This window comes from Agelaius tricolor, unplaced genomic scaffold, assembly GCF_023055355.1.
Source record: "Agelaius tricolor isolate 1412-34295 unplaced genomic scaffold, bAgeTri1.0.p SCAF_12, whole genome shotgun sequence".
Taxonomy (NCBI): Eukaryota; Metazoa; Chordata; class Aves; order Passeriformes; family Icteridae; genus Agelaius; species Agelaius tricolor.
Genome location: NW_027269272.1, coordinates 14,846,938 through 14,873,293, shown reverse-complemented (window position 1 = coordinate 14,873,293; position 26,356 = coordinate 14,846,938). Strand labels below are relative to the sequence as shown.

Sequence of the window (26,356 nt, the reverse complement as noted above, 5' to 3'; positions counted from 1 at the left end):
CCAGCTCTTTAAAAGGCAGATTAAAAATACTTGCTGCACTGGGACAGAAAAAAAAATTAAAAAAAATAGGAAGGATTTAATGGCCCTGCTCACTCACAGTCCTTGAAAAAACACTGCAAAGAGTTAAGGTAAAGCTTAAGTTTTGCCCTCATCAACCTTGGCTGCATGTTTTCAGTGCCAATGAAGACACTGTAAGAGTTGGAAGAAAAATAAAGTGAGAACGGGCAGATAAGGGGATTTCACGGTGATCCAAGCCAAGCACTGCTGTCTTGTACTGTCCTTGAAAAGAAGTGAGAGATCTTTTTGTAGAGAGCACCAGAAGTACAAAATCAATATGTCTAGGAGCATTTTAGGTTGCAAAGGCCACATTATGACCTGAATAATATTAAAAAAAAATCATCTCTCTTTTTCTCTTGGGCACTAAAAACAACTGAGCAAACTTGCAAAAAAGACTCAAACCTTTCATACACTTTCCTTCTCTCTCCTCAAACCCCATTTCAGTATCTCCTAGATCTAGCCTTCCCTCATGGCAAGACAGCACAAAGAAGTGTTTGGGTTCTTTACTTATATAGTGCTTAAGTGTAGAGAAAACTGAGTCAGTCTGGACTGGAAACAAAATGTGTTGTAAACTGCTGTGAGTGATTAAAATTACTCCGAGAATGGTCTTAAAAAATATAAACAGGATATACAATAACTGGTTTCAAAGGTAAGCTGCAAATGAGAATCCATAGCAGCATTTTGAAGCTCACTTCAAGGTGCTGAGGATTCACACTAGGAAGACTGTGACATGGTCAGGTCCTCCATTGTGTGCATCTGCCTTCTCAACCCTTTAGTGTCATGAGTGGAGACTTCAGTTTGTCTCACTGCTTGGAAAAGTACACTTCACAAACCTAAAAACCTGTCAAGAAATGTAGGAACAATTGCTCCATTTGCTGTGCTTCCATAAAAACCCTGTATAAATCAAGATGCTGGGGACATGAAAAGCTGAATCAAATACTGAAAAAACACCATATATTATACTGATTTAGAAGAGGAAAAAATTCAGTCCCAACCTTAAATACATCACAGTGGAAAGAATTGCATCAGAACGTGTGAAAGGAGACAAACCCCTCTCTGTTACAAATTGGAGCTAAACCTAAAGCACTGGAAAAAACAGAACTTCCTCTTTGTTTCCAAATACATTTTCCTCTTTTGAAATTCTACTTTCATTTGTTCAAGATTCTTTATAAAATGGGAGAAGCTAGAAACAAATGTCATTTTTCCTTAGAAGAATAAAACTGAAACTAAACCTCCACAAGCTGATCTATTCTCCAGAAATTAGGAATCTGTATGAAATGTCCTTGACCTGACAAAATCACAGTTTAGGAGAAGGCTACACAGCACCAAAGGAAAGTTGGACAAAAAAAAGAGTCTCTATGTCTTATGATACAGTGCATGTACATCCATGCACCACCAGTCAGCCAACTGTTTTCATAATTAAACTTTTTTATTTGTGTCCAACAATTATCTTTCCCAATAGCCAAAACCAGTTATTTATGCCTAAAGAAATTTTGTTTCAAAATAGCCAAATGCAAAATTTGAAACATTGAAGAAAAGCAACAATATAATAGTTTGCAAGTTCGCCAGCTGAATGAGGAGATCAGCATTCTAGAATTATTATCATTTTATTACTGGAAAGAAAAGAGCTTTGCCTTTACAGAAAATCAGCACCATGCAGTTTGGACAGAAAGCAATCACACCTCTAGATGCACAGAGGAAAAGAAGGAGGGAGGATGGGAGAGAGGGTGAAGCTTTTGTGCAACCCAACCCTGCCTATGAAATGGAAACAACTCATGTGTCTTCCCTGTAGGCTGAGGCTGGGTAAGTAAATATTCACTTCCCTGGCATGTGCACACAGATGCCACCAGGGAAGATGGAGCTACCTCTGTGTGGCAGAACATGCTTGGGGTGTGACAGCTTGGCTCTGTCAGGTGTAAATGCACTTCAGCTGTTCAGAGATCTTCACCTCCAAAGCAGACTCTAGTTGGGGTCAGCACTGCACATATACCTCATTTAGAAGTGCTTCTGGCAATTTACAGGTAAGGAAAATATGTGTGCTGAGAAAAACAGGTCATAAAAAATCCCAACAGTATTTAAATATAAAATAAAATGCTAGCAAAATACACTTTGTGGCCACAGTAAGACCCTTAGGAATGCTGAGACACTTCCTGACAGGTTGCTGGTAAGCACAGACTGTTTTTCCCTCTCTCAGATAGCAAACAGGATCCAGCCCTCCCCACCACTTAAAATTCAATATTGCAAGAGACTGCAACTCCTCTGTACATCGGAAGCAATGGGGGAAGCGAACAAAGCTGCTTTACTTTCTCTAATCTTTCTCCCTTGTGTGCCTGCACCAGATGGTGCTGAGCTGCAGGTTGGAGAGAGATAATAAACCCAGAGGGGAAAAAAAAAAGATAATATTAGGTTATAAAACAGCTGACCTTCAAATATGACGTCAGCTGCTGTTTAATTGATGGGACGGGTCCAGACAGACAGACGCATGCACCCTGGGATGCCCATATTCAGCAACTCACTTTCTAATATGGGAAGGAGCCATACAGAGCACTGAGAAAATGGACTGTTCAACCTTTAGAGGTGTGAGAATGAGCAGAGGAAAAGTCAGAGTCCCCTTTTAACTTCAGACAGGCAGAACCACTTGTGGAAAGCATTCTTGCTGAAAGTGGTTTTGCTTAAACCCTGGTCCAGGATTACCAGTGTCTACTGATGATAGCCTGCCTTTCCCACCATAAGGGAAGGTAAATAACCCCTGAGTTAGACAGCACAGATCTTCCAGAAGATGAAAATTATCAAATATTAGATGTTTTTAAGCTTTTGGCTACTCTGGTCCAGAAGATTGCTTCCAACTGCCATCGCTGCAGGCACTGCTATGAAGAGTGGTTTTAAATACCACATTAGGGACAGGAGTTATCCTGCTTCAGTCAAGCACAAGCTCTGGAAAACTCTACCACAGCATACTGTAAATTTTTGCAACCTTTTCTGATATGCTGATGTCAAACAATTCTTACCAGCCTAGTCTTGGATGACTATTTTCTATGATGTCCAGCTTTGGGTTAAAGCAAAACACACTAAATGGCACTCCTGCTGATGAAATGGAAAGCTAGGCTGCCATGAGGAAGATGGAGCAGTGTAAAGTGCATAGGCCTGAGAGTGGGAAGGCCTGGGTGGCTCTCTGCCTCCCCTGCAAATTCAGCACAGAAGGTGGCATCTCCTCCTCCCTGGCAAGGAAGACATCTCCTGCCCACCTGCCACAGCTGCCTTTGCATGTTCCTGAAAAGGGCTTTAAGGCTATTAATTGATTTAAGAAACATTAGATTCTGCTTTACTGCTGCCACTGCTCTCTAGGCAAAGGTGACAAACAACAGCCTCAGCTAGAACACTGTGCCTCTCGTGCACATCCTGGAGGAAGCATTTTGCCAGTCTCAAGAGAAATCTATGCAGAGACTCCCAGCAGCAAGGGACAAAGCCACATTGAGTGACAACACTGAACTGTTCAGTATTTATTAGACATGCACAAAAAATAAAATAGATTGTTGTAGGCAGCTCAGTGCTGAAGCACTGAATTCCAGTTTTCTTGCTGTGTCAAAGATACTTCAATCAGGAAGGAACAAAGCCAAGAGCAGAGACACTCAGTCCCTGTGTCCCAGCAGAGTGTCTGCACCCAGACACCAATACAAACATCCCTCAGTCACATCACAGCCGTACCAGGTCTGCCTGGCTCTGCTCTCTGGAGCCAGACAGATGCCTGGACACTGGCCAGCACACAGGTCCCTCACCATCATCATCCTGAGAACAGCCCTGTAACCCTCTGCTCTCAGAAACCAAAGGTTACTGGCAGAGAAAATGCCGTCCTAGGAACTCAGAAATTCTGCAGAGATTGGAATTGGGGCAGCAGTGATTTAATATCTACCATTAAAAGCAGTTTAAAATTTTATGGTCAGAGATAATAAATCCTATCCAGACATTTGCAGCTTGCAAGCCAGGCCATAGGCAGGGCAAAAATAGCTTTGCTGCAAGATGACCAGGAACAAATTTAACTGCATTTTATATACAGAACACAAGCCCTGCTTGTGATTGCTTCAAACCCTTGCTTTGTCCAGCACCTAGATGAGCAGATGCAGGGTCACAAAAGGAGGTGCTAAAGCAAACATTATTTGCCAGTTAAAATAGATGGGGCCAAGAAACAAGGAATAAGGCTGAACAATGCTGACCTGTAGTGCAAAGCTGGAGCATTATCTTCCTTGGTGCACAACAGTATAGCAGCAATCCTAAAAATAACCTTACATTTTCCTCCAGAATCACCCTGTGTTTTCATTTTGGTCCAGGCTGCTTCTCATACTGCATGCAGGATCTCAAACAGCTTGAATCACTGCCTCGTTATCAAGTGTGGCACCGAATGCCTGCGTGTGTAGGAATTCTGCATTAACACAGTTTGGATGAGACTCCAAGATGCACTGTTGAGATCTTTCAGAGATGCTGGTCACATGATTTTTCTGCCCTGCTGAGGACACAAATTGCTTTGCCTTCCTTTGTCAGCTGCTTTTCAAAGCAAATAGAAGGACCTTCAACAGTCAGACCCAGTCACCAGAAACAGGGATGGACTAAGGAGTGTCCTTGTTACCACATCTGCTACAAAACAAACCCACAGACTCCTGCTGCCTTGCTGAGTGAGACACACATGCAGCAAAAGGCACACAGTCCACAGAGCTGTGCACAAGGCCAAGCAGGTGGTGGGGCCTCTGTGCCCAGTTTCCCAACTTCCTCCCATATGGGTCAAGAGCAGACCTCCCACATCCTCCAACAGGAACTACTTAAGAGGCTGGAGGCTAAAGATGGAGTTGCATCAGCAAGGAGGGTACATCAAAAGAGAGAGGTTTGCATCAGTGATACTGGCTCCACCCTCCCACTTCTCCTCTTCCCTCCTTAGATCAATTGCCCCTGTAATTGTGAGCAATACAACACTGACTACAGTCTTTTCAATATTCCAGTCACTGAAGTTGTAATGCCTTAAAAACAAAGGAACTGGGAGAGGGGATGGTGAAGGGAGAGGGCTGAAGCTGTGCTGTGTCAGGGAAAGGGAAGAGGCCTTTCTCCAGCTCTTTGATGTTGACTCCTGCTGTTCTAAATGGAACCTTACCCAGGAAAATAAATCTTTAGTTAAAGAATACTGCAAACCACAATGGGGTTTTATCCTAGCAATACCAACCCCACACCAGCTTCTAAATCTTAGTTGAACAGAGGGTGAGCAGCAGCAACACTGTGCTGAAATGCGCATTCCTAAAATTCCCCAGCAAATGCAGGCACGCTCAGAGAAGGCAGCTTAGGGGTTATTAGCTGAGAATTCAGGTTCAGATGTTCCATGGGACAGAGGTCAGGGCAGGGATACAACCGCCTGGCTCTCCTGCACATTATTTGAAAATCTTCAAGTGTTCTCAGCACTCTCTGTCCTCTCACTACCCACCATTACACAGGGCGCTTCTTGCTCGTGTTCCTTCAGTCTGTGCTGTCCCTGGGGCTGGAGATCCACACTGCAGCAGCTCCTGGAGATCTCACAGAAACAGCAGCCAGCAGCTCCCACCCTACCCCTGATAACCACTACATCCCTGTGACGAAGGAGAGTATTAATGCTGCAGAAATCAACAAGCCTGCTTGTTTCTTATTCCAAAGCAAAGACAAAGGTTGGGTTTGTTCAGCTAAGCAGAACAGCCAAGCCTTGCAGGGAGGGCAAAAGAACAAGTGGATAATTTTGATTTTAGTTTGGACCAAATACCTTGAAACAGGATGGACATAGGAATATTTTCTGAAGAAAAGTTTAAAATTTGAAATGCAGCGGAAAAAATTCAAAATGCTCTACACCTGTTCAGTAACACTGCTCCTCTGGAGACAAAGGGGACTGGGAGGAGGGGATAACACAGAGGAAAAAATCCAGTGCTTCCAGCTTTTATTATCCTAACTTTAGAATAGAATGGAGTCACTAAACCTGAGTTTTAGAGCATAAGGAAAACAGAAACAAACATTTGATTTTTTGGATATATTTTAGAAAAATATATGGCACACTACCACTTAAAAGCAAAGCTGAAAGGTAGCAGGGACATAGACAACAAAATTTGAGAGTAAAAGAAGGTCCCTAAATTCCACATATAACAATTGGAGGAAAAGAACTGTAAAGGGGGAGAATTAATTCCTATTATTTGGTAGAAGTTTTCTGATAAATCAGCTTGCTAATCAAATAACACAATCCTTTTTATTTAAAGTTATTCATTTACAGTGTGTAATAGGTACATTTTCAGCCTAAGATTCTGAGCTGCATTTGGCAGCTACAGTGCTAATAATTAACTGCTAAAATATCTTGCTCCTTCAGCTCACCAGCTCCCTTAAAATGTCTTGTGGCAGAAGCCAATGTGCTGTTTGACCAGGAAATCAGTTGTCTTGGAGACATCTTCACATGCTACAGCAGCTCAGTCAGTCACTTTGAGTGACACCACCCAGCAATCTGCACATTACCTTCAAACACAAAATGAGGATATCAAAGCCACTGAAAGAGAAATCATCACCTGCAAGAAACTTGCTGTTCTTCTCTCATGCACTGTTAGCTGAAGGAAGAGCTGTAGCAAGATGAGAGTTCTCACCTCAAAATGCTGCCTGCCTGCGTAATTAGGCCACTAAAAGGCTAATGGTGCTTGCTCCTGGTTCACTCAACCATTTATAGGAAAATTATACTCTGTGCTGGTCTAGCAGAATCAGTTTCAGGTCAAACCTGCAGGCATCACCTCTAAACCAGAAGGTTACTATAAGATTAGACAAAGAGGAAATCCAGAAGTGTGACCACTAGCTATAACTAAATCTCTCAGATCAGAAAAAGAGTTACAACTGTAAAGCCATTCTGAAGTACCAGGCACCAATTTACAAAGACTACAAAACAGTTATTACCAAGGTAAACCACTAATCCCACGTTATATGACCTGATTAAATAAGATGCTTATCTTCTAGCCACCTGAATGGAATGCTAAAATAGTGCTATTCTTGGAAAGAAAATGTGGAACCAATCCTGCCCAGCTTCAAGATGCAGACAGGGATGCATCAAACTCCTCCCACCAGCTCTATACACATATGCAAAATACCAAGGCACAAAACAAGACAAATGCCTGACAGATTAGATTCATGCCAGTGCATATCTGGGACCCCAAACAACATGTTTGGGATTCAGGATTACAAATAATACAGCATAATGTCTTTAATTGCCTTCAAAACACCTCTCACGTGGCAATAGGCTTCTGTTGAGCTTTCTCCTGCCCCAAAAGACAAGTTGGTGGCCTAGCAGGTGCTGGATCTTGTGCACCAAAAATCCTCAATTTTCTTCAGCACATGGTGCAATGATCCAACACAGCCAAAACTGACAGAGACTTATTCCCCTCCTAAGCCTTGAGGGCCACTGGATATGGTGTGCCCTTAAGACCTTATGGAAGCACAGAAAGATGCTCTTAATGTAGCCACATCTTTGCTAACTCAATGCCTTCTGAAACCACAAATCTATTAACCTGGGTCCACATATTTGCAGCACAAAACACAAAGAAAAGTCTCCTGCATATCTTTTTCATAGTATCACATATGACTTGGGAGTGCTCCAATTCCTGTTCAAACAGAGGTACATGCAAATGCTTAAAACCTTCAGGAAGAAAGACACAGGCTCTGTACAGAACAATCCTGCCAACAGCTCCAGTTAAGGGTAAAAAGAAAAGCTTTGTCCCAGCTGTAATAAAAGGTTCCCCTGGGCAGCAAGAAGAGTACTTTTGCTCACAGAATATGTGCATCTCAGCTGAATTAGTTAATGTGTGTTGAACACACAGAAAATTGTGAAGTGGTATATAAATGCTAAGGATTGTTATTTATTATTGTCTCAGTGCACAACAGCGGAAACCAGTGCCATTTACAGACACGAATTAAGAACAACAGGAGGTCTATCAACATGCTGTGGGTCTGGGGATTTTCTTCATTTGTCTCCCTCACTCCTGTATCCTTCAGACAGAAATCTTTTCCACAGGACTCCGCCAGCCCTCGCCAAGCAGTGCTGGCCTTGGCCCAGTGAAGCCTGCCACACTGGAACAGCTCTGCTGGGAGGGGGTGAGACCTCCACATAGAATAAAACAAAGGCATACACACATTTTAAGGTAAAGAAAGGGTCACTTAAAAGAAGTTGAGAACTCAGTGACATTCACAACAATAGAGTGATTCAGACATATACAAGCAACGTCTTACAAGACTGGTCTCAGCATAAGAGCAGATTTTTAAACACTGAATTCTTTACCTGAATTTTTAAGAAGTAGTTTAGATTAAAAGATGATTCCAGATTTTTAGGATGAAGGAGTGAGAGGGTTTGTCTACTTTCTAAATTAACTCATGAGTGCCCTAGTTCATAGCCAGGATTTAAGTTTAAGAGGATCAAAATAATTTTTTAAACTTTGATTTTCCAGTTAACTTGTAACTTAACTCTGCAGCTCTGATAGTGTGAAAATAGTTCTGTTAAGTGCTTATAGAGCACATACAAATCTCTCCCCAAGACAATTAAAATACTGCACAGAAAGTCTTTCTTTGATGTTACAAGCCTGTGTCAAATGGGTTGTTTTCACTGTAACATTGTTGCCTCAACTGCAAATTTTGCACATCCACAGACATTCACAGGATATTAAGAAAAAATGCAAGTTCGGGTTCAAACTTTTACAGACAACTTATTACATAATGCAAGCCTCTGAGAGATGCTCAATCAAATTGTAATGGTTCCTTTTTCTCAATAATGCAACTTAGATGTGCATCACAGCTTGCTCATTGGAAAAAGACATGGGCATTTAATTCAGCTTGTCAGAGACACACTGTGCTGGCAGAGACCTGCATTCCTCTTATTTTCCTCAAGTAACTGATTGCTTAACACATGGTTGTCCTACTCTCTACGAAATACAGATATTTCAGCAACTCAAGCTTTAAGGGTCTTATATCAAGGGGCCAATATCAATACCTGATCTGCCATTCAGCACACTGTATTGCAAGTGTAAAAGATGAATTTCAGAGGCCCTGAAGTGTTGTTACAGTGACATTCCCTTCTCAATTTGCAGAGCTGCACATTTTTTGTTTAATACCATTAAACCAAAAGTTTATTTTAAACAGCAATTCACAGTTCATGCCAGAACAGAAGTAAGCTTTGCTTGTTGTATCTCAAGGACTAATTACTGCAGAGCAGTTTCTCAGCTATCCCTGCATACAGATTTGCATCCACACCCAGGATCCGGAATCACATAGAATGAGGAGGGGTGGGTTTCACAGAATCTGCTGAGTTGGAAGGGACCACAAGGATCATCAAGTCCAACTCCTGTCCCTGCTCAGCACCATGCCCAAGAGTCACACCATGTGCCTGAGACCATTGCCCAAACTCTTCTTGAGCTCTGCCAGGCTGGTGCTGAGGCCACTCCCTCAGGTCCTGTCACGGTCAGCACAGAGAGGAGATCAGGGCCTGCCCCTCCTCTTCCCTCAGGAGGAAGCTGTGACTGCAGAGTCTCCCTCAGCCTCCTCCAGGCTGAACAGACCAAGTGCCCTCAGCTGCTCCAGTTTCCCCTCAAGCTCCTTCACCATTCACAGCCCTCCTTTGGATGCTCTCTAATGGTTTGGTGTCTTTCTTACATTGTGGTGCCCCAAACTGCCCCAGCACTGGAGGTGAGGCTGCCCCAGAGCAGAGCAGGACAATCCAATCCCCTCCCTTGCCAGGCAGGTGATGCTGTACCTGATGGTAAGGTAATTAGGTTGTTACCTTGTCATAAAAGAAAATCAGATTCAACAAGCAAGAATTTCATCTCATGAAGCTGTGCTGGCTGTGATCAATGACTGTGTTGTCTTCAAAGTGTTTTTCAATACCTCCCAGAATAATCTTCTCCATAACTTAACAAAGCACCAAAGTGAGACTGACAGGCCTGTAGTTTCTGGGGTCCTCTTTCTTGCCCTTCTTGAAAATCAGGAATGTTTGCCAGCTTCCAGGCAGCTGGGACTTCTCTGGATTCCCAAGACCACTCGAAAGTCATTAAGAGAGGTTTTGTGACAACATCAACAGGTCTTGAAAAATTCTTGGATGAATCCTATCAGGCCACACAGATTTGTAAGGATCCAACTGGAGCAGCAGATCCCACACAATTTAATGGCTGACTGGGAGTGATAGTTGTCTCAGTCATGGTCCTCCAGCTCAGGGCACTGAGACCCCCTTGGTCCATCATTCCCCATTCCAAACTAGTGTAAAGCTCTGTCAAGGACCACCTCTGGATCAACAGAATCACACCTTGCTCTGATTGCTGGCAAAGGAAGAGGTGCACTGAGAAGGAAATGAGGGCATTTCCCTGCTGCTCACAGGACACCCCTTATTTCATCTGAAGCAGGCAAATGTTAGCTCCTTTGTTTGCTCTCAACTCCAGATTCCTCAGTGTGCCAGACAATCCTGTACAATTGTGCTCAAGAGTGGCAATGTACAAAAAAAGTTTACATGAATTGGTCACAAAGTACCTACAAGAGCTTGCAAGCTCATGTAAAATGCCCTCTAGAACAGGTTCCTGTTGCACTGAGCTAGGGACAGAGATTAGAGTTATCAGCTTTGACACTCAGCAGGAATGTGTCACAAAGGATTAAATCATTATTTCATGAAGTGTCAGCAAACGCAGCTTTCCTGCTGTTCTACCACTAACTTATACATTAATTAGTGAGGTACAAAACAAACACAAAATATCTCCAAGCACGTGCCTGTGGATGGGACACAGCCAGAGCTATCAGCACAGGATTCATTTCCAAAAGGAGTCACCCAAAGCATCACAAAGACATAGCTCTTCAGACTATTAAAATGCAAAGAGTAGAAATGCTGAAGGGAAACATACAGAAGCTAATTGCAACATTTGTCTCAGCATTTTTGGTAGATGTTTAGTACTACTCCTTCACAACCTCAGAACCTGATTTCCTAAACCAGGTCATATATGCACCACTGAATAAAAACATCCATCCTTGAGAGGGGGTTGTGGAGCAGTGCCAAAAGACCCCACAAAGAGGAACAGGAGAGACAAGACATTTTAGAACAAAAAACCCACACTGCCTAGCAGATTATGCAGTAAATCAAGAACTGACTTTGTTATTTCCAGATGAAAACTGAAAGTGTTTGCTAGCTACTCAGTAGTTCTGGACCAAATCATTTCTGAACTCTCACTCCATCAGTGGGTAGAAGTTCTGTATGGTCTGACTGCAAGCCACATAAAGAAGCTCTTGGCAGATCAATGGCATGCCACACATAAACCTCTACTTTTCTCCTAAATTATGGCCTTATAAGTGTGTCATAGCATGGCAAAAAAAAAAAAAAAATCACTGTTAATGGTATCCAAGAAGGATTTCTAGTTTTGGCCATGTCTTGTATTTTTCCCTTGCCTTCTGTCCCAAACTGCTGCCTTCTACTAAGTGGCATTGCCTGACACTGCTAAACTGCATCACTATGCACACTACGGACAGGATGCATTATTGAAACTAATTTGTCCCAATTTTGCTTTGGGGTCCATTCAGTACAAAATAAGATTACTTGCTAGAACTGGGTTAGGTTGTAATCTCTCTCATAGAGGTTGAATTGCACTTGATCTCAAAGCCACTAGATCAACAACAAATGACAGATAACTATTTGCCTTCATTATTTAAATACTTTTCATGGCAAGACTCTCAGAGCCAGAGAGTCTTTACATGGGAGAGTTGCATGATTAAACCATCCTGTCATGAAGAACTGCAGCACCACTGTGTTCACTCTTGCAGTACCACCCCAGCTTTCACAGACTGCTGGAGCACAGGAGACAAGGAAGGCTTCTCATAGTACCAGGGCCCTACTACATATGATTATATACTGAAACTTGCATAGATCTGTATAAATTTGGGGGCAGTTCAGAACAGAGGTCTAGGGTGTCCTCACTCTGACTCAGTGTTTCACCCACAGAATGATTTTCTTAGGTTGAAATAGATGCCACCCACCTCCTGTTCTACCAGCTGAAGCCACCCAATGCTGTGAAAATGTCTGCCCACAGCCCTAAACATGAGTGGGTGGCAGTAGCTACCACTGCTGTGTCAAAGACATGGATATTATGAACCTTAGAGCAACCAATCACCCCCACTCAATGGTATTTGTACTTTTGACACCAGCATGCTGATAACAAAATATGTTAACAACCTTCTAATTAAATGCTTTCAATTAGGTTAAAATCAGATTGTCTGACAGTTGAAACAATGCATTAATAAGATCATTGTGACTTTCTTAGCATCCAGTGTTTATTAAAAGCTCAAAAGTCAAATATGTTGGGGAGCAGGGAATCTATCTTCTTCAAACTGAATGCTTCCTATACAACCACACAGTCACTGAAATAGTGCCTTGAAAGAACTGCAGAAAGTTTATCTACTGTAAAAGTACATGATTCAGAGACCTGCCAGTTTGGTTGAAGCACTAAGGCACAGATTAATCCACTCAGTCCAGGACAATTGCTATTTACAGTAAAAGGGAACACAACAGAATGGTGGAAATGAAAGCAAACAGTGGAGTTCTCTTAATGAAACATAGCAAAATCCATAGCTGCATCTGTCAATTGGAACATCAGCTGCTGCTGAAAGATTTATTTTGAATGTCTCATAAGCTGCCTTCCAGTTCTGTTAGAAAAACAACAAAAAAAAAAACCAAAAAACCAAAAAGAAATCAATGACAAACAAAAAGCAACCCCCCCAAAAAAACCAATCAAAATAAACCACCAAGAATACCTGACTGCCATCTTTTTGTTACTTAGACAGTAAGAGAAGTTTGTGCTAACAGAAGTCATAAAACTTCACTGGATATAAAATCCATGGTTAAGATGGGGAACCTATGAAATATGGTTGTGAGTTCCAATAAAGCTACAGTTCAGCTCCTGAACTCACACCACACTACGAGTCACCAGGACAAGACTCAGACCAATGACTTGGGCCATGCAGCCAGAGGTCATTTTTCAGCTCTCTCACCCTTGTTCCCATGCAGGCTCACTGCTCTTTTCCCAATAAAGGACATTCTGTCAATTCAGCCTCCAAAGCTGTTTTCTGCTTAGCTCCCATGATAGGTCTTCTGCTTTTCCAAGGGAAAAAAAAAACCTCCAGATACTCCTCTTTACTTCCCCAGAACTCCACCTACTCCACTTCTTGTTTCATACCCCAAAGACAAGCAAATTAAAGACAGTCTAAATGTAACATATTATGCTGTACACATTAAGGGAGTGTCACTCTCAAAGAATTTTCTCCTTGTTCAGAGGATAGCAGGCCAAGGTACCAATGGCCAGAATTAATGGTTTTCTTTTAAGACATGGAACTTACCACCCCAGCTGTTGCTAAGGGAAAACACAGAAGATGTGTCATCCTATATAATGCACTCAACTCTTAAGCTTCTTTCAGAGCAAGTGATCCACAGCTCTTGCTTCTCAAGTGAGCTTCATACATCAGCATCACCCAGACAAAGGTGATGGACTCAACAGAAGGTCATTTTTCTTAGACTCACAGAAACTTGACAGGTCTATTGCAGAGCCTCTACCTGCAGCTGCCACCACAGGGTTTCACACAGATATGCTTGGAAGTGCAATTTGCCATCTCAATCACTGTTCACAGTGTCATGCTGAAGCAGCCCTTGCAACTCAAGACCCCTTGACTGGAGGTGAAAGGCAATCTTGGCCTTAGCCACATCTCTTCCTGGCACTCTCTCACCTAACCAACCCTGCAGAGTACAAACAGGGTCTGACCTGGGCAGGAGAAGATTCCAGAGGTGTGCCCTGGAAAACCACCTTTGCAGCAAAAGGACTGGGACATGCCCCTAAAGGTGCAGCTCCATGCAAAAGTGCACATATCAAGGCCCAAGAAAAAGTGCAAAAATTCAGCTGTGCAGGAGACAAAGCAGGAACCTGGCGTTTGTGAAAGAAAAATTACAACAGACAAACCCAACTGTAAAAAAACTGATCAGCTTGGAGATTCTCTTTGAGAAGTCCAGGCAGGACTTTTACCCTCTTGAGTTTCCTCTAGATTGGACATTGTTGATGGGATACTCTGGGTCTCTGAGTACACATCCAAGCTGCAGATTACCAAAGCTATAATAAAACATGTCCTCCAGCCCTCCTGAGCAATGCCGGAGTCATCTTTAATTTAGCTTCACCTATAAAAGTAGCCAGCTGCTTAAAAGAAAGTTGAACAACTGGTTTCTAACTAGAATTGCCCCAAATATTTTAGCATTCACACAAAGCCACATAGGAAAAAAAAAAGGAAAAGTCAAAACCTCAACAACTCCTGTATCCTGGTTACCGCTGTAATTATAAAATTGCCCTTAAAACATAATTGCATAATTGGGCTTGGCAAGTATTCTCCCAAATCTTTTACAAATATTTCCACAGACTGAAAGAACAGGAGGTGGGCAGTCTGACAAGCCTGCCATGAGAATTTGTGCCCTCAGGACATGTTCCTAGCTATTACACTAAATACTTTGCATCACAGACTAATGTTTCAAAACAGTAGTTGAGCAAGTAAAATACCAGCACCTTAATACAAATTGAGACAAATATTTTCAATCTATTTTCACTGATGATACATATATGGACCAACAATCCCTTTGAACAAAGAGACAGAGGAGGCTACAAAACCTTTTTTAACTAATTCCCAGTGAGAAGAAATTGGTTGATTTATGAAAGGTACAACCAAATAGAAGCTACCAATGCTTTGTAGCCTTACCTTACCAGTTTAGTACACTGTCCCCTAATTAAGAAAGGCAAAACCACCAAGAAACCCCCCAGCCTTAAATGCAAATACAGAAACATGTGGTCTGCAGGGAGAGGAGACACGAGTGAAGCCAGAAATGAAATCTGTGATAGAGTAAGGTTGTTTTTAACAGCTGTGCATTATGCATTCAGCAGCACAGGGAATGCCAGCAGGGAGCCTTTATTAACATAGGCCTCAGAGTACAGTGTGCTCCTATCATGATTGGCTTCTCTTGAGAGAAGGCACACACACACAAAAGACTTAACCCTAGAGAGATCACTCCAATCCTGTTGCTATTTCATCAGCTTGACACTACAACAGGAAGCAGAGAATTTCCATGATGTATCCTAGACACACACCTAAACAGGTAACACTTCAAACAATGTCTGAAATCTAATCTACAATAGATTTTATCAGCAAGTTATGGCAGGTAGGGAAGGGGAGGAAAAAAATGCCACACAAACCCACACAAGAGTCACATTGCCAATGCTGTTCTGCTACACAGACCTCAGGTACAGGGGGAAACGGGAAAATTCTTTCCTTGTAGAGGCTGCTGACAAAGGCAAGCTAATGTGAGGACACCTGTGTTGTCAGCACAGCAATCTGCACCTCCAGAGCACATGTTTTAGGGGCCCATGAGTCCAGGAAACAGCTGGAAGCCTTGCTACAGATGCAGGGGCTCAGCAGGGTAGCTCACTCCATTTGGGAATCTGGTATTTGCAGCAGAAATAATTTGCTGATGCCAGCCCTGCTTCCACTCTGAGACTTGCCTCTATCACAAACACTTGCTAGCACACCCAGCAGAGCAGCAGGCAGACACCAGAGAATTAGGAAATGATCTCAGAATAGGATCACCACCTCTCCTGTATCAGGTGCTGAGACAAGCTCTCTAGAGGTCTTGTCAACAGCTCCAAGCTGCAGCTGGCTGCAGATGCTCCAAGTATGGCCTGCCCTGGTGGGCACTTCCCACAGAAGTAACCACTCAAGTGACAAAAAGACACACTAGAGGCCTTAAAACCCCAAAAGGCCACTTTAGCACCAATTTGAACTCGTCTGTTCCTTGATTTGATTTCTCAGGAAGGAGAATGGCATGAAATGTCCTAAGCATCTGTCTTCTGGTTCTGCTGAGAAGTCTCATAGTAGGAAATAGAAACAAAACACCAACCTAAAGAGCTTGAAAACTGCTCTAGACGACTGAACCCTGATGTGTACCTGGAGTGGAGAATATAGCTCTATATAGTCTGTACTAATTCATGTATCTTTGTTCCTTTCTCTTGTTACCATATAAAATTCTGGAGTCAGTATTCCAAACAACATGAGCTGGTTTGAGGCAGCGATAGCACTAGAAATTTCAAGGAGTTATTTTATATGCAATGTTCAATTATGTTCTCTTAAGAGCATTAATATATGTTTTTTTTAAGCCTACCACATCTGTGCATTAAAGCACTTTTTACTTAGTTGCTGAACAGAAAGAGACAGGCAGTGTTTATTAAAGAATTTCCTGAAAGTACTTGTACTGCAAGAATAATATCCTCTAGGTCAGGTACCCTTAAATGGTTTTTAATATGACTGCTATGCACCTCCCATCACAATGGCAGCAAGTACTTTAAAAATCAAAATATCATTGACTGTAATATCATAATTTGATAAAAATACTCCTTTATCACTTTTTAAGCACAAGCCCCCCCCAAAACTGAGTCATCAGGGGAATAAGTAGTTAGCTCCTTTCATGACTAGCAGGTACAGACTTGGTCTCAGCCTCTCTTAGTCAGCCCCTCTGCCCAGCACACAAGACTGTCATTTCTCCACTCTTTTTCTTGGTTCCTACAGCCTTTCCCTCCTCTGAAGCTCAACCATACCTGAATCAAAGAGACAAGAATTTATCAGGCATAGCTCAGTGTGAGTACAGGAATTTACTAACAAAGGCACCAAAATACACCTGTTGTTTTGGTATAGGGTGTTGGCAAGACCATATGGTCTTGGTGACTGTGAAAAGGACTGTGAATGGCCAGGAACCACCCACATTCAGAAAACACTCACTTCCCCCACCAGAGAGGTAAGTCATTTGCAGTCCTCTTCTAATACTTGGAACACAAGATTTTGGACAAAACCACGACAAGTAGTGCCTCTCCTTAATTTTCTCACAGTCCAACTCTTTAGATCTCCTAGAGTTCAGTTACTTAAAGCCAGGACAAGACAGCACAGCTGAAAAAGAGTTAATACAAATTAAAAGCAAAGTCTGACCTAGAGGGCAAGCCATGCAGAGTACAAACATCTGAGAATCTTCACAAGGTCTCCTCACCTATCATTCATCCACCAATTATACACCAGTGTAATTAAATCAGGAAAGCTATGTTTAATTTTCCTATCATCACCCGACGAGATAAGAGCAGTACGTATGGGAGAGACCAGGCACAGGGGAAAGAGCTATTTATTAATAAGTTAAATCCTTTTAGATTTAAGAGCCTCTCTTGCTAAGAAGGATCTGATCCACAAACACAACTTCTAGGGTCTAATGCAGGCAAACCAGACATGTCATCTCCATTTCTGTCCTGGGCTCAGTCCTCAAGTCTCTTCTTTTATGCAGAAACAAGACTTACTGAAAATTATCAGGTACAACTTAGACAGAAATAAGTTTTTTGTTGAAACCAATGGTTTAGCTATACATTTAGAACTGAAGAATGCTCATCTCCCAGTCATTATATTAACAAAGACAACCACATTAATTTACATTACTTCTAAACAGCCTAAGGCTCCCTGTTTCATGAACAGCAAGGCATTAGGGTGTATTTGCAGAAATATAAGGCATGCTCCAGTTTATTCTTCTTTCTTCTATTGCTTTCTCCTACACGAGGCAGGAAGAAATTCTGTGATCCCTGTACCTTGCAAAGACTATTAATGCTTAAACAGGATCATACAAAGCGTTCTCTACTTGCTAGCCACAGCAGCTATTGCTTTTTTCTCTCCACTCTTCTTTGCTCCATCCCATCCAGCCATGTTTCCTCAGCCAGTTATTTAAAGCCCTGATTGAAAAATGTATCAGATCATAATACTGGATGACTTCCACCAGATCATGCTTTTAAGAAAAAAAATCCTACAGGCTTTGAGGCAACCCTGGCTTCACCACATCTTTTTTGTTGTTGTTTAACTGGGAAGGGGGAAATATTTATAACTGCGACTATAAATATACACACTACTGACTTTTCAACTTGTTGTCCTTGGTCTCAGTCTAAATTTAGTCTGCTATATCCTGTCCAGCCCTTGGTGAAAAAGCAATACACATATAAAATTGTGCAAATCCCATACAGTGGGCAATTGTACTGATCCAGGTACCTTACAAGATAACCAGTGGGACAGACAGATTCTCATAGCCATCTATAGAGGAACTGGTCTATCATAGAGACAATCCTTTGAGACAGAAAATAATAATCATTGCAATAGGACAGCTCTGTGGTTCTGGATGAGAAAAGTGATGTAGGTTATTCAGAATGTACATGTAGATCATACACTTGGTTTGTACCAAGTATGCTTTAAGGGTGAATGTGCACCTCTGAGCTACAAAGAACCATTCACCGGCCACAGCAGCTGTTTACACAAAAATGTTTGGGAGAACATGTTTAAGACAATAATTGAAACTTGGATGACTGATTTCAAGGTCTAATCTGCATGTTAAAGAGCATCCTTTTGTATCCTGAAAGCTTTTATTCGTCTAAGTGATTTCTTAGTCAATTCATGGTAAATATTTATCAGAAACTGACTACCTGGAGAATCAGAGCTGTTAGTCATTCTACTGTTACTCTTAGGAAGCCTTAGTCATGCTAGAGCCCAGGTGATTTCCGCAAGGCCAACACATGCTTCACCCCGGTTTAAGGATCCCTGCCTGCGATTCAAAGTTTCACACAGATGAAGACTCCCCCGCCACAATCTGACTTGCTCCACTCGCTGCGAGTTTTGCAACCTAAGCAAGAAAGGCAGTTCGGGAGATGCTCCTGTACAAGCATCCGCGGGTCTAATAACCAAAATAAGCGGTCCAGAAAAAAAAAAATTAAAAATCTGTGTTTCCTATGTCTCGACAATTGGGGGTAAAAACAATAAAGGGCCGGACTCGCCTCGCCTGCAGCCCTGCTGGCTCGGCGTGTTTCTCGGGCACCGGTCAGCTCTGCGACCCAGCCTTTCCTCTGTGCTTATAAACACATCGCTGCCAAAGGCTAGTCGGATAGGACAGGAAAAATTAGTTTCCTGGGGGTGAGAGCCGCCCTGCGACCGGGCCCCCCCCCAGCCCGGCGCGGGGAAAGGGTCCGCTGGTGCCGCACGGCCGGGAGCCCTGCCCGGGGGTCCCCGGCCGGCATCGCCCCCGCCCCGCCCCGCTCGGTCCCTGCCCTACCCAGCATGGAGAAGATGAAGTCCTTGGCCGTGTGGATCTCCAGGGCTCGCTGGTCGTCGTACTCCCTCTGATCGTGCTTGGTGAATTCCTGGATGAGTTTATTTAATTCCTCCACCCTGGCTCCCGATCGGAAATCCAGCTCCGGGAAGGGAGGCTTGCTGGTGGTGCCGGCGGACCCTGCCTTGCTGGCGAGAGGCGCCGCCATCTTCATGCAAAAAAAAAAAAAAAAAAAAAAAAAAAAAAGGAAAGAAAGGGAGAGGGAAAAAAAAAAAAAAAGGAAAAAGGAGGGGTTTGCACTGTTGAAATGGAAGAATGCGAGCGGCGGCGCAACGGCAAAGCGCGGGCGCGGGGCTGGCCGCCGGCGCTGCTGAGCCCGGAGCGGCGCCGGCCGCCGCGATCAACAAGCGGCCGCGCGGGCTCGGCCCCCGCCCGGGCTCAGCCCCCGCCCGCGGCACCGCGGAGCCGCCCGCCCGCCGCGGGGAGCGCAGCACGGCACGGCACAGCACGGCACGGCGGGGGCTGCCCGGGCCGCGGGGTGCTCCGCTGCCGGCGTCACGGCGGGCGGGTGCTGAGGCTGGAGCCAGACCGCTGGCTCGGGATAAAATTATCCTTTTTTTTTTTTTTAACTTAAATTTATTTTAAACTTCAGCAAAACCCTTGTCCTGAAAGCGGATTAATAACTGGCTCTGAACTCTGTTCTTCCCACATGTTCCCAAAGCGTTCTGTGTTTATTCCTTTTTAGCTTCTTATGCTATCTTGAAGGCTGCTTTTGATATACATATAAATATATATATAAGAAATTATTTTATGGTATGTCCTAGGAGAAATGACGAAGATAAAGTACAGTAACTCCTGCGCTTGAGACCAACCCTGCCTCGAAGCTCCCGGGAGCCACATAGACAAAGGATAGGAGGGGAAATGGGATCTCGGAAGACTTGCCTGAGGTCAAGTAGCCTGGGGCAAGGGGCCCAGACCTCTCATCTTCATCCATTTCTCCCATCGACAAGACTACACCCTTTTCTTCTGTGTGTAATTTTAATGCCTTCTAACTTTTCAACCTGCAGTGGTTTTTCTCCCTTTAGCCTGATCTTCTGTGCCTTGACCCATCATTGAACATATACAGCACTATCCATTACATGTATTAGTGCATCCACTGGAAGAACTTTCTGTCTTTCTGCCCAGGGAGCGTACAAATACATTGTTTTTTTCTTCTGTAGGGCATTTAGATGCCACGGATGCCAACTGCTTGGATGTGTAATATCCTCTCAAGATTCTTGGCAGGAAACAAAGCTTTCAGCTCAGTCTCAGACTATGGTAAAATGTGTCTACCAAAATCAGACATGAGCATTTGGATAATAAATAAATAAAGCTCAGCGTGAAGAGGTCACGGGCGGATGTGAAGAGGTTACAGGTTTGCCTGATACATTGTAAATACAGATGCCAGTCTTTAAACCTGAGTTTAGGGATGTTGCCTAGCTCCTCTGAACCACTACCTTGATCTGAAGTGGAAGTTCAGCAGAAGGGTAGGTTTGGACCCTGTAAGAGAAACCACAGACCATTCAAGCAGAACACCTGGTGCCTCTGGCTTTGTCCTGTAGCCACTGATACCGTTTCGGGCACTGATATGCTCATTATCTAAGAAATGATGTCCCGGAGGTACAGGCAGGAGTGAGTGTGTGTGTGTGTGCACATGCCCTCTGCTGGGTACACGGGCCCTGTTGTGCTCAGACACTGCTCACAGCCGACTGGCACACATCGACTTCATTCACCATCGGAGCCTCGGTGATCAGCTGCCTTGTCACATGAACCTCTGACTAGCACCTTGTCTGACTTTGACCAACCACCTCTCCTTTTTCTCCCTCCCCAGCAAAGCCTACAGAAAAACAAAAAAACAATTAACCGATGGCAGTAGCACCGTGCAGGATCTGACTTGCAGGAGAGCAATCAGCAGTGTGCGGTGTGGGTGGCCTGCCCTGAGGGATTAGTTCTGCTCGCCCGGCTCAGCCCATGGCCTCCACTCTGGGCTGCTGTGGTCACTGCCTGGCTGAGCTCTCTTGCCTCCTGCCCGCGTTTGAGAGCCCTGGTGCTGTTTCCCCGCAGTGTTTCTTGCCGGGGTGACAATCTCATACAGGCGGACAGCTCCCTCTGGTGATAATGCTGCTCCCACAGAAGTCACAGTAGCTCCTGAACCCCAAGCCACTTCAAGACCTGCTCTGTCTGTCTCTGAACACCTCTAAGTCTCCTGTGTGCCCGTCATAACCATTTTTAGGTGTGTGGGTCTCCTTGTTTCCCTTTCACGTGGTGCAAACCTCCAGCAGCTCTGCCACATGCATCACGGGCACCACTTGGGCAAAGCAGACAGATCTTTCTATACCAGTTCCAGTGTTCATCCCCAATCCTCTTGCCTCATCTTTTTCAAGCTGATGATCTCCACAAGCTTCATGGACCAGATAACTTTCTTTCCTAACCATATCCTATTTGCTGCATCATATTTCAATACTAGAAGTTCCAGTCATTTCTTTATGAACATTTTGTCTCAGATTCTGTCTTTCAGTGGGCCTCCAAATGGTCCCATCAACTCTCCACCCACATCAACCATAGACTTACATTATCATTTTCCTCCCTCTTCATTTAACAGGTCTAAATCCCATTCAGTGACAACTTCATAGCTAGCTTTCATTGCCTGAATTCACTAAGCACCTGTGGAAAACATGAAGTACTTCAGAAACAGCTAACACCAGAAGCAATGGTGATTTCAGTTTGTCTTTTTTAATAACACCTCTGCATGAAGTTATAGTCACCTTCATACTTAGAGAAAATTTCCATTATATCAGGCTCATAGCTGCTCCATCCTTCTTGTTCACCTGAATTTGTTTTATTCCTGGTACCATGCATTATTCAGAAATTGCTCAGATCCAAAAACTTGCTTCATTCAGTGTCTGAGCTCAAACCAAGACTGCTCACCAAGAGCAGCATTCAAGCAAGCAGCTTTGATTTTGTTCAAAAGTCTCTGACAGGTACTGCACCTCACCTCAGTGCTAAGATAAATTTTGCTTCATGAAAAGCAGTTGTACTTGTAAAAGATCCTTCTTACCACCTTCTCTAGAAACCTTTGAATGGGCTTGGATTCCTCAGTAGCAAGTGGGATCTGCCTCACCATCATGTGCTTGTTAATACCCTTGAAACTGCATCAGCTTGCAATTTTACCTCATCACATCAGTGTAATTTAAGATCTCTGAATAAATACACAGTTAATTCAAGTCTTACGTAAATCAAGCACTGGGGATTACTTGAGCAAATAAATGAGAATGAGATTGCAAATAGTGTTGGCCCAGAGTTTTCCACCAAATCTTTTTTCTTTCTTTCTGAAATTGAACTCTTTGTGGAAAAAATGCAGCATCCTCAAAGCTCCTCTTGTGAGCATTATCTGACATCTGGAAGGAACCTATAGCATCTGCTGTGCTGGCCCCAAGACTTGCCAATGAGTACATTCACCTTATTCAGGGTAGGGATTGACAACCTGGATTACTAAACCGCTTCTCACCTGCACTAGGATCTGTGCTCTCCCTCTCACATTCACCCTTCCTTTCTCCCATGTGTTCTCTCTTTCCTTCAAACAGCCTTCCTCTTTTCCTCCTTCAAAAAAGACTTCCTCTTCCTTTTTTTCTGGCAGAACAGATACCCTCTTTCCTGTGCCAATCCCAGCATTCAGAAATACAACATGCCACAGAGAAATGATGTGAAAGAGAAGAAATAACTATTCTCACTTCTGTAGCATGACCTGGGACCTCAAAAAGCTTTTCACACTTGAATAGGCTGTCTCAAAAACCTGCTGGATAGCAAGTGAGTATTAGTACCATCATCCTAAGACTGACAAAACAGTATTGCAGTAGCTATGAAGAGCAATTGGCCCAGGGTACCAAGGGAAAAAGACCAGGCAACTCACAGCCTGGTGCTCAGTGCATTTCATTTAGGTGCTGTAAACTGTAGAGGGAATTAATTGGAACAAGATCCAGAAATAAGATGGAGCCTGAGATACATCATAGAATATTTCACTGCAGTTGGTAATTAGAGCATGATGAAAAATGAGCTAAATTCATCCCTCATTTCATGGAAATTGTACCCAGTTTTTAAAATTTCAAAGTAGACTCCAGAAAGACCTCCCTTTTCTGTACTTAGCACTGCAGCAGCTGTAGCTCAAAGCTTCATGTGGCATGGGACTTCACCAGGAACAAAATTGCTGACTGGAAGTGCTCTATTTTCTCCATCTGGTGGCTGCAATTTCTGCTTTGTATTATTACAGTGCCTTCTAAGCTGTTCAAGAGTCCTTTGTGCCTTGTGCTGCACAAACCTGGTCCTGGCCTATAGAGCAGGCTGTCTGTGCAGATAAGAAGAGTGACAGAGCAGGGAATTGAGCTGCTCACATGGAGAGAGTCGCTCAGTGGCAGACCAAGGATCCTGCTGTGCCATCTTCCTCCCTCTCCTTCACTGGCTTTGCACTCAGCTGTGCTCTTCCCATTGATAGCTGGATCCTGGCTAAGACTTCTCCCTTTTCTTCTGCCTGTACAGTTTCTCTGTGGGACCTCAATTCCCAGGTCTGCACCAGTCCCAGTAGGAAGGAGCCCACAGAAGCACCAAACCTGGTTTCACATAATTCAGGACCTCACTTTCATTGAGTTGGTGATACCCTAGTGTACTGCAGCTGCTTCACCACTCTTCAGATCTTTCCCTCCATAGCAGTCCCTTGTCTGGTTCTGTAGCAAAGCATTTTTGGGACTCCTGGACAAAACTGGAATGTCACAGAATACTATGATGTAACCAAAGCACTCCCTGTGCTTCTTTGTGCCAGGTCCTCCTTTCTGATGCCAGAAACTTTGTATTTCATACACCTCAAAAACATCTTCAAAACAGCACTTACAGGTAGCAGTCTTCAGGCTCCACAAGGCTGGGATCTGCAAAAGCTGGGTTTAATGCAGACTCAGGGCACACATGGTCTTTCAGATGAAGTCTGGACTAAGGACGTTTCCCTGGCTCTGCTTGTCAAGTTACATGCTTCAAAGGGGCAAGAGTTTGAGGAGCTGCAGTCACAGAGCCCCATCACAGCACTTCCAGACTCTGGAGATCTGGAACTAGCAAGGAATTGGGCTCCTGTTTTGTATTCACCAGTCCCTCGATTTGCCCCATTTTTAGGGTAAAATCAGCTCAATCCTAATAACTAATGTCATGAACTCCATTAGTTTCACCACCTGGAGCTGTCTCCACATGGGACATACGGGGTCACAACTATTAAATTTGCCAGCCAAACTAGTATGGATTATACTCAGCTGTGTCCCTCTTCAAACACCTAGTGTGCCCCAGGTGTCTCCCAGAGACAATGACAGGCTCTTCTTCCTCCTTATTCCCCCTCCATGAACCACAAATTTTGTGCCTGGAGCTAAAAAATCTGCATGATTTACGGGCACAATCTCAATATACCAAGGATTATGTCAGGCCAATAGCATCCAGCACACACCACAATCTTCATACAGTTTTAAAAAGGTGTGTTGCTTCCTTGACAGACTTAAAATTCTTCTCCAGATTAAAAAAAAAAAAAGCCTTCCCCTGTGAAGAGTTGTGATCTGCATCCTGTCAGTAGAACACAGCATCGAGCCATCTGCATGGCAGCGGAGCTGTGCTCATTAAAATTTTTTGAAACAATAGCATTGCATCTGTCATAGCCAGCCTCAAAGTACACATACTCAGGATGCCTGAAACGTCTTCTAAAAGAAGAGAAGATGCTTTTAAGTAAGGTTCTAAGAAGCAAACTCCTGATTCTCAACCAGCTTCAGACAACAACTATTCAAAGTCCCCAGGTGGATCATTTACTATTCTTGCCTCAGTGTCTTTTTTTTTTCCCTTTTATTTTGGTGAAAATATACTAGTGATGTGTTAATCTCATTATTGTAAAGTGTCATTAGATTGTAGCAAGGCACCTTTGAAGTTGATCTGAAGAACTTCATAGTCTCTAAGTGGGCTGGCTCAGGACCTCTGTAAGCAATGGTTGCATAGATTTCTGCTGCTCATTTCCTGGATTTATGTTAATTTCTGTCATTAGATTTATTTTGAAATTGGGATTTTCTCAAGCAGTAAAATTTGTATTCATATCTGAGCAGTGCTTTGCATTACAGTGCTGCAGTGGAGCTAATGCTTTGGTACAGGGATATTACCAGAACATTAAATCCCTCATCCATGTGCAAATTTCTCCTACATGGAGAGGATACAGATTTGGTGTTTGGGTTTGGTTCCATACGTAATAAATAAATTTTGTTGGGGCATTTTGGGGAACACAAACAGTATGACATGCTCCCTTACACATCTATATGCATTATGTATAGCTTGTCTACTCACTGCTGTTGTTCATTTGCAGCTAATTGCTTGTATTACAATAATAGCAAAACCCACAAATTACAATCAGGGCCCTATTGTACTGGAAACCAGATATAAATACAATGAAGAAGTGGTCATTAGCACTTCTGTTTCATTTCCTTGTGTGCTCAGAGACCTCACTCAGTGACTCTTCCCATCCAGGAGCTCAGAAACGTTCCCAGTGGGTCTGTGCTTGCAGTGATGTACAGACCCACCAGACCCAATCACACCATTTCTCGAGCCACCCCTCTGCTCACAGGATGACTACCAGCAGCAGTTTAAGTTTCACTTTGTATTCTACAGCTCTTGAGCAGATTTCAACACAGTACTTTACATGTAAATTCAGTAAAATAGCACCTAGGACGTAGACATACCTGCTACCTCTTTGGAGCCTTGTAATGTACCAGTCTCAGCAGCATTTCCTACTTCAAATCCCACATTGAGTTCACTGGTGGCTTAGCTCTCCAGGCCATTGTGTAGTGACCACAGCTGTAAAATGGCTGTAGCTGTAAAAGATGGATATTTCTCCAAGTTTGAAAACAAGAAACACTCCAACACCCAGACTCTTTCCTATGAAGAACACACTTCTTACTAGAGATCATAAGGGTGTTGGGAAAATAGAGGTCTGCAGGAAATGTTACAATTCCCTGTGGCAGCATCTACACAAAGAGGAAACCCTCCCTTGGTCACATGCTTAAAGCCAAAAGT

At 43.4% G+C, this 26,356-nt stretch overlaps 1 protein-coding gene across 1 annotated transcript in view; it reads right to left on the bottom strand.

The window, feature by feature from the left end:
* Window positions 1-19,755, bottom strand: part of MB21D2 (Mab-21 domain containing 2) — a 58,407-nt gene extending 38,652 nt beyond the window's left edge. The window contains exon 1 of the mRNA XM_071437764.1: window positions 19,244-19,755. Coding sequence (XP_071293865.1) covers window positions 19,244-19,454 — 211 coding nt within the window. The 5' untranslated portion in view covers window positions 19,455-19,755. The remainder of the gene's footprint in view (window positions 1-19,243) is intronic.
* Between the last annotated feature and the right edge of the window lie 6,601 nt (window positions 19,756-26,356).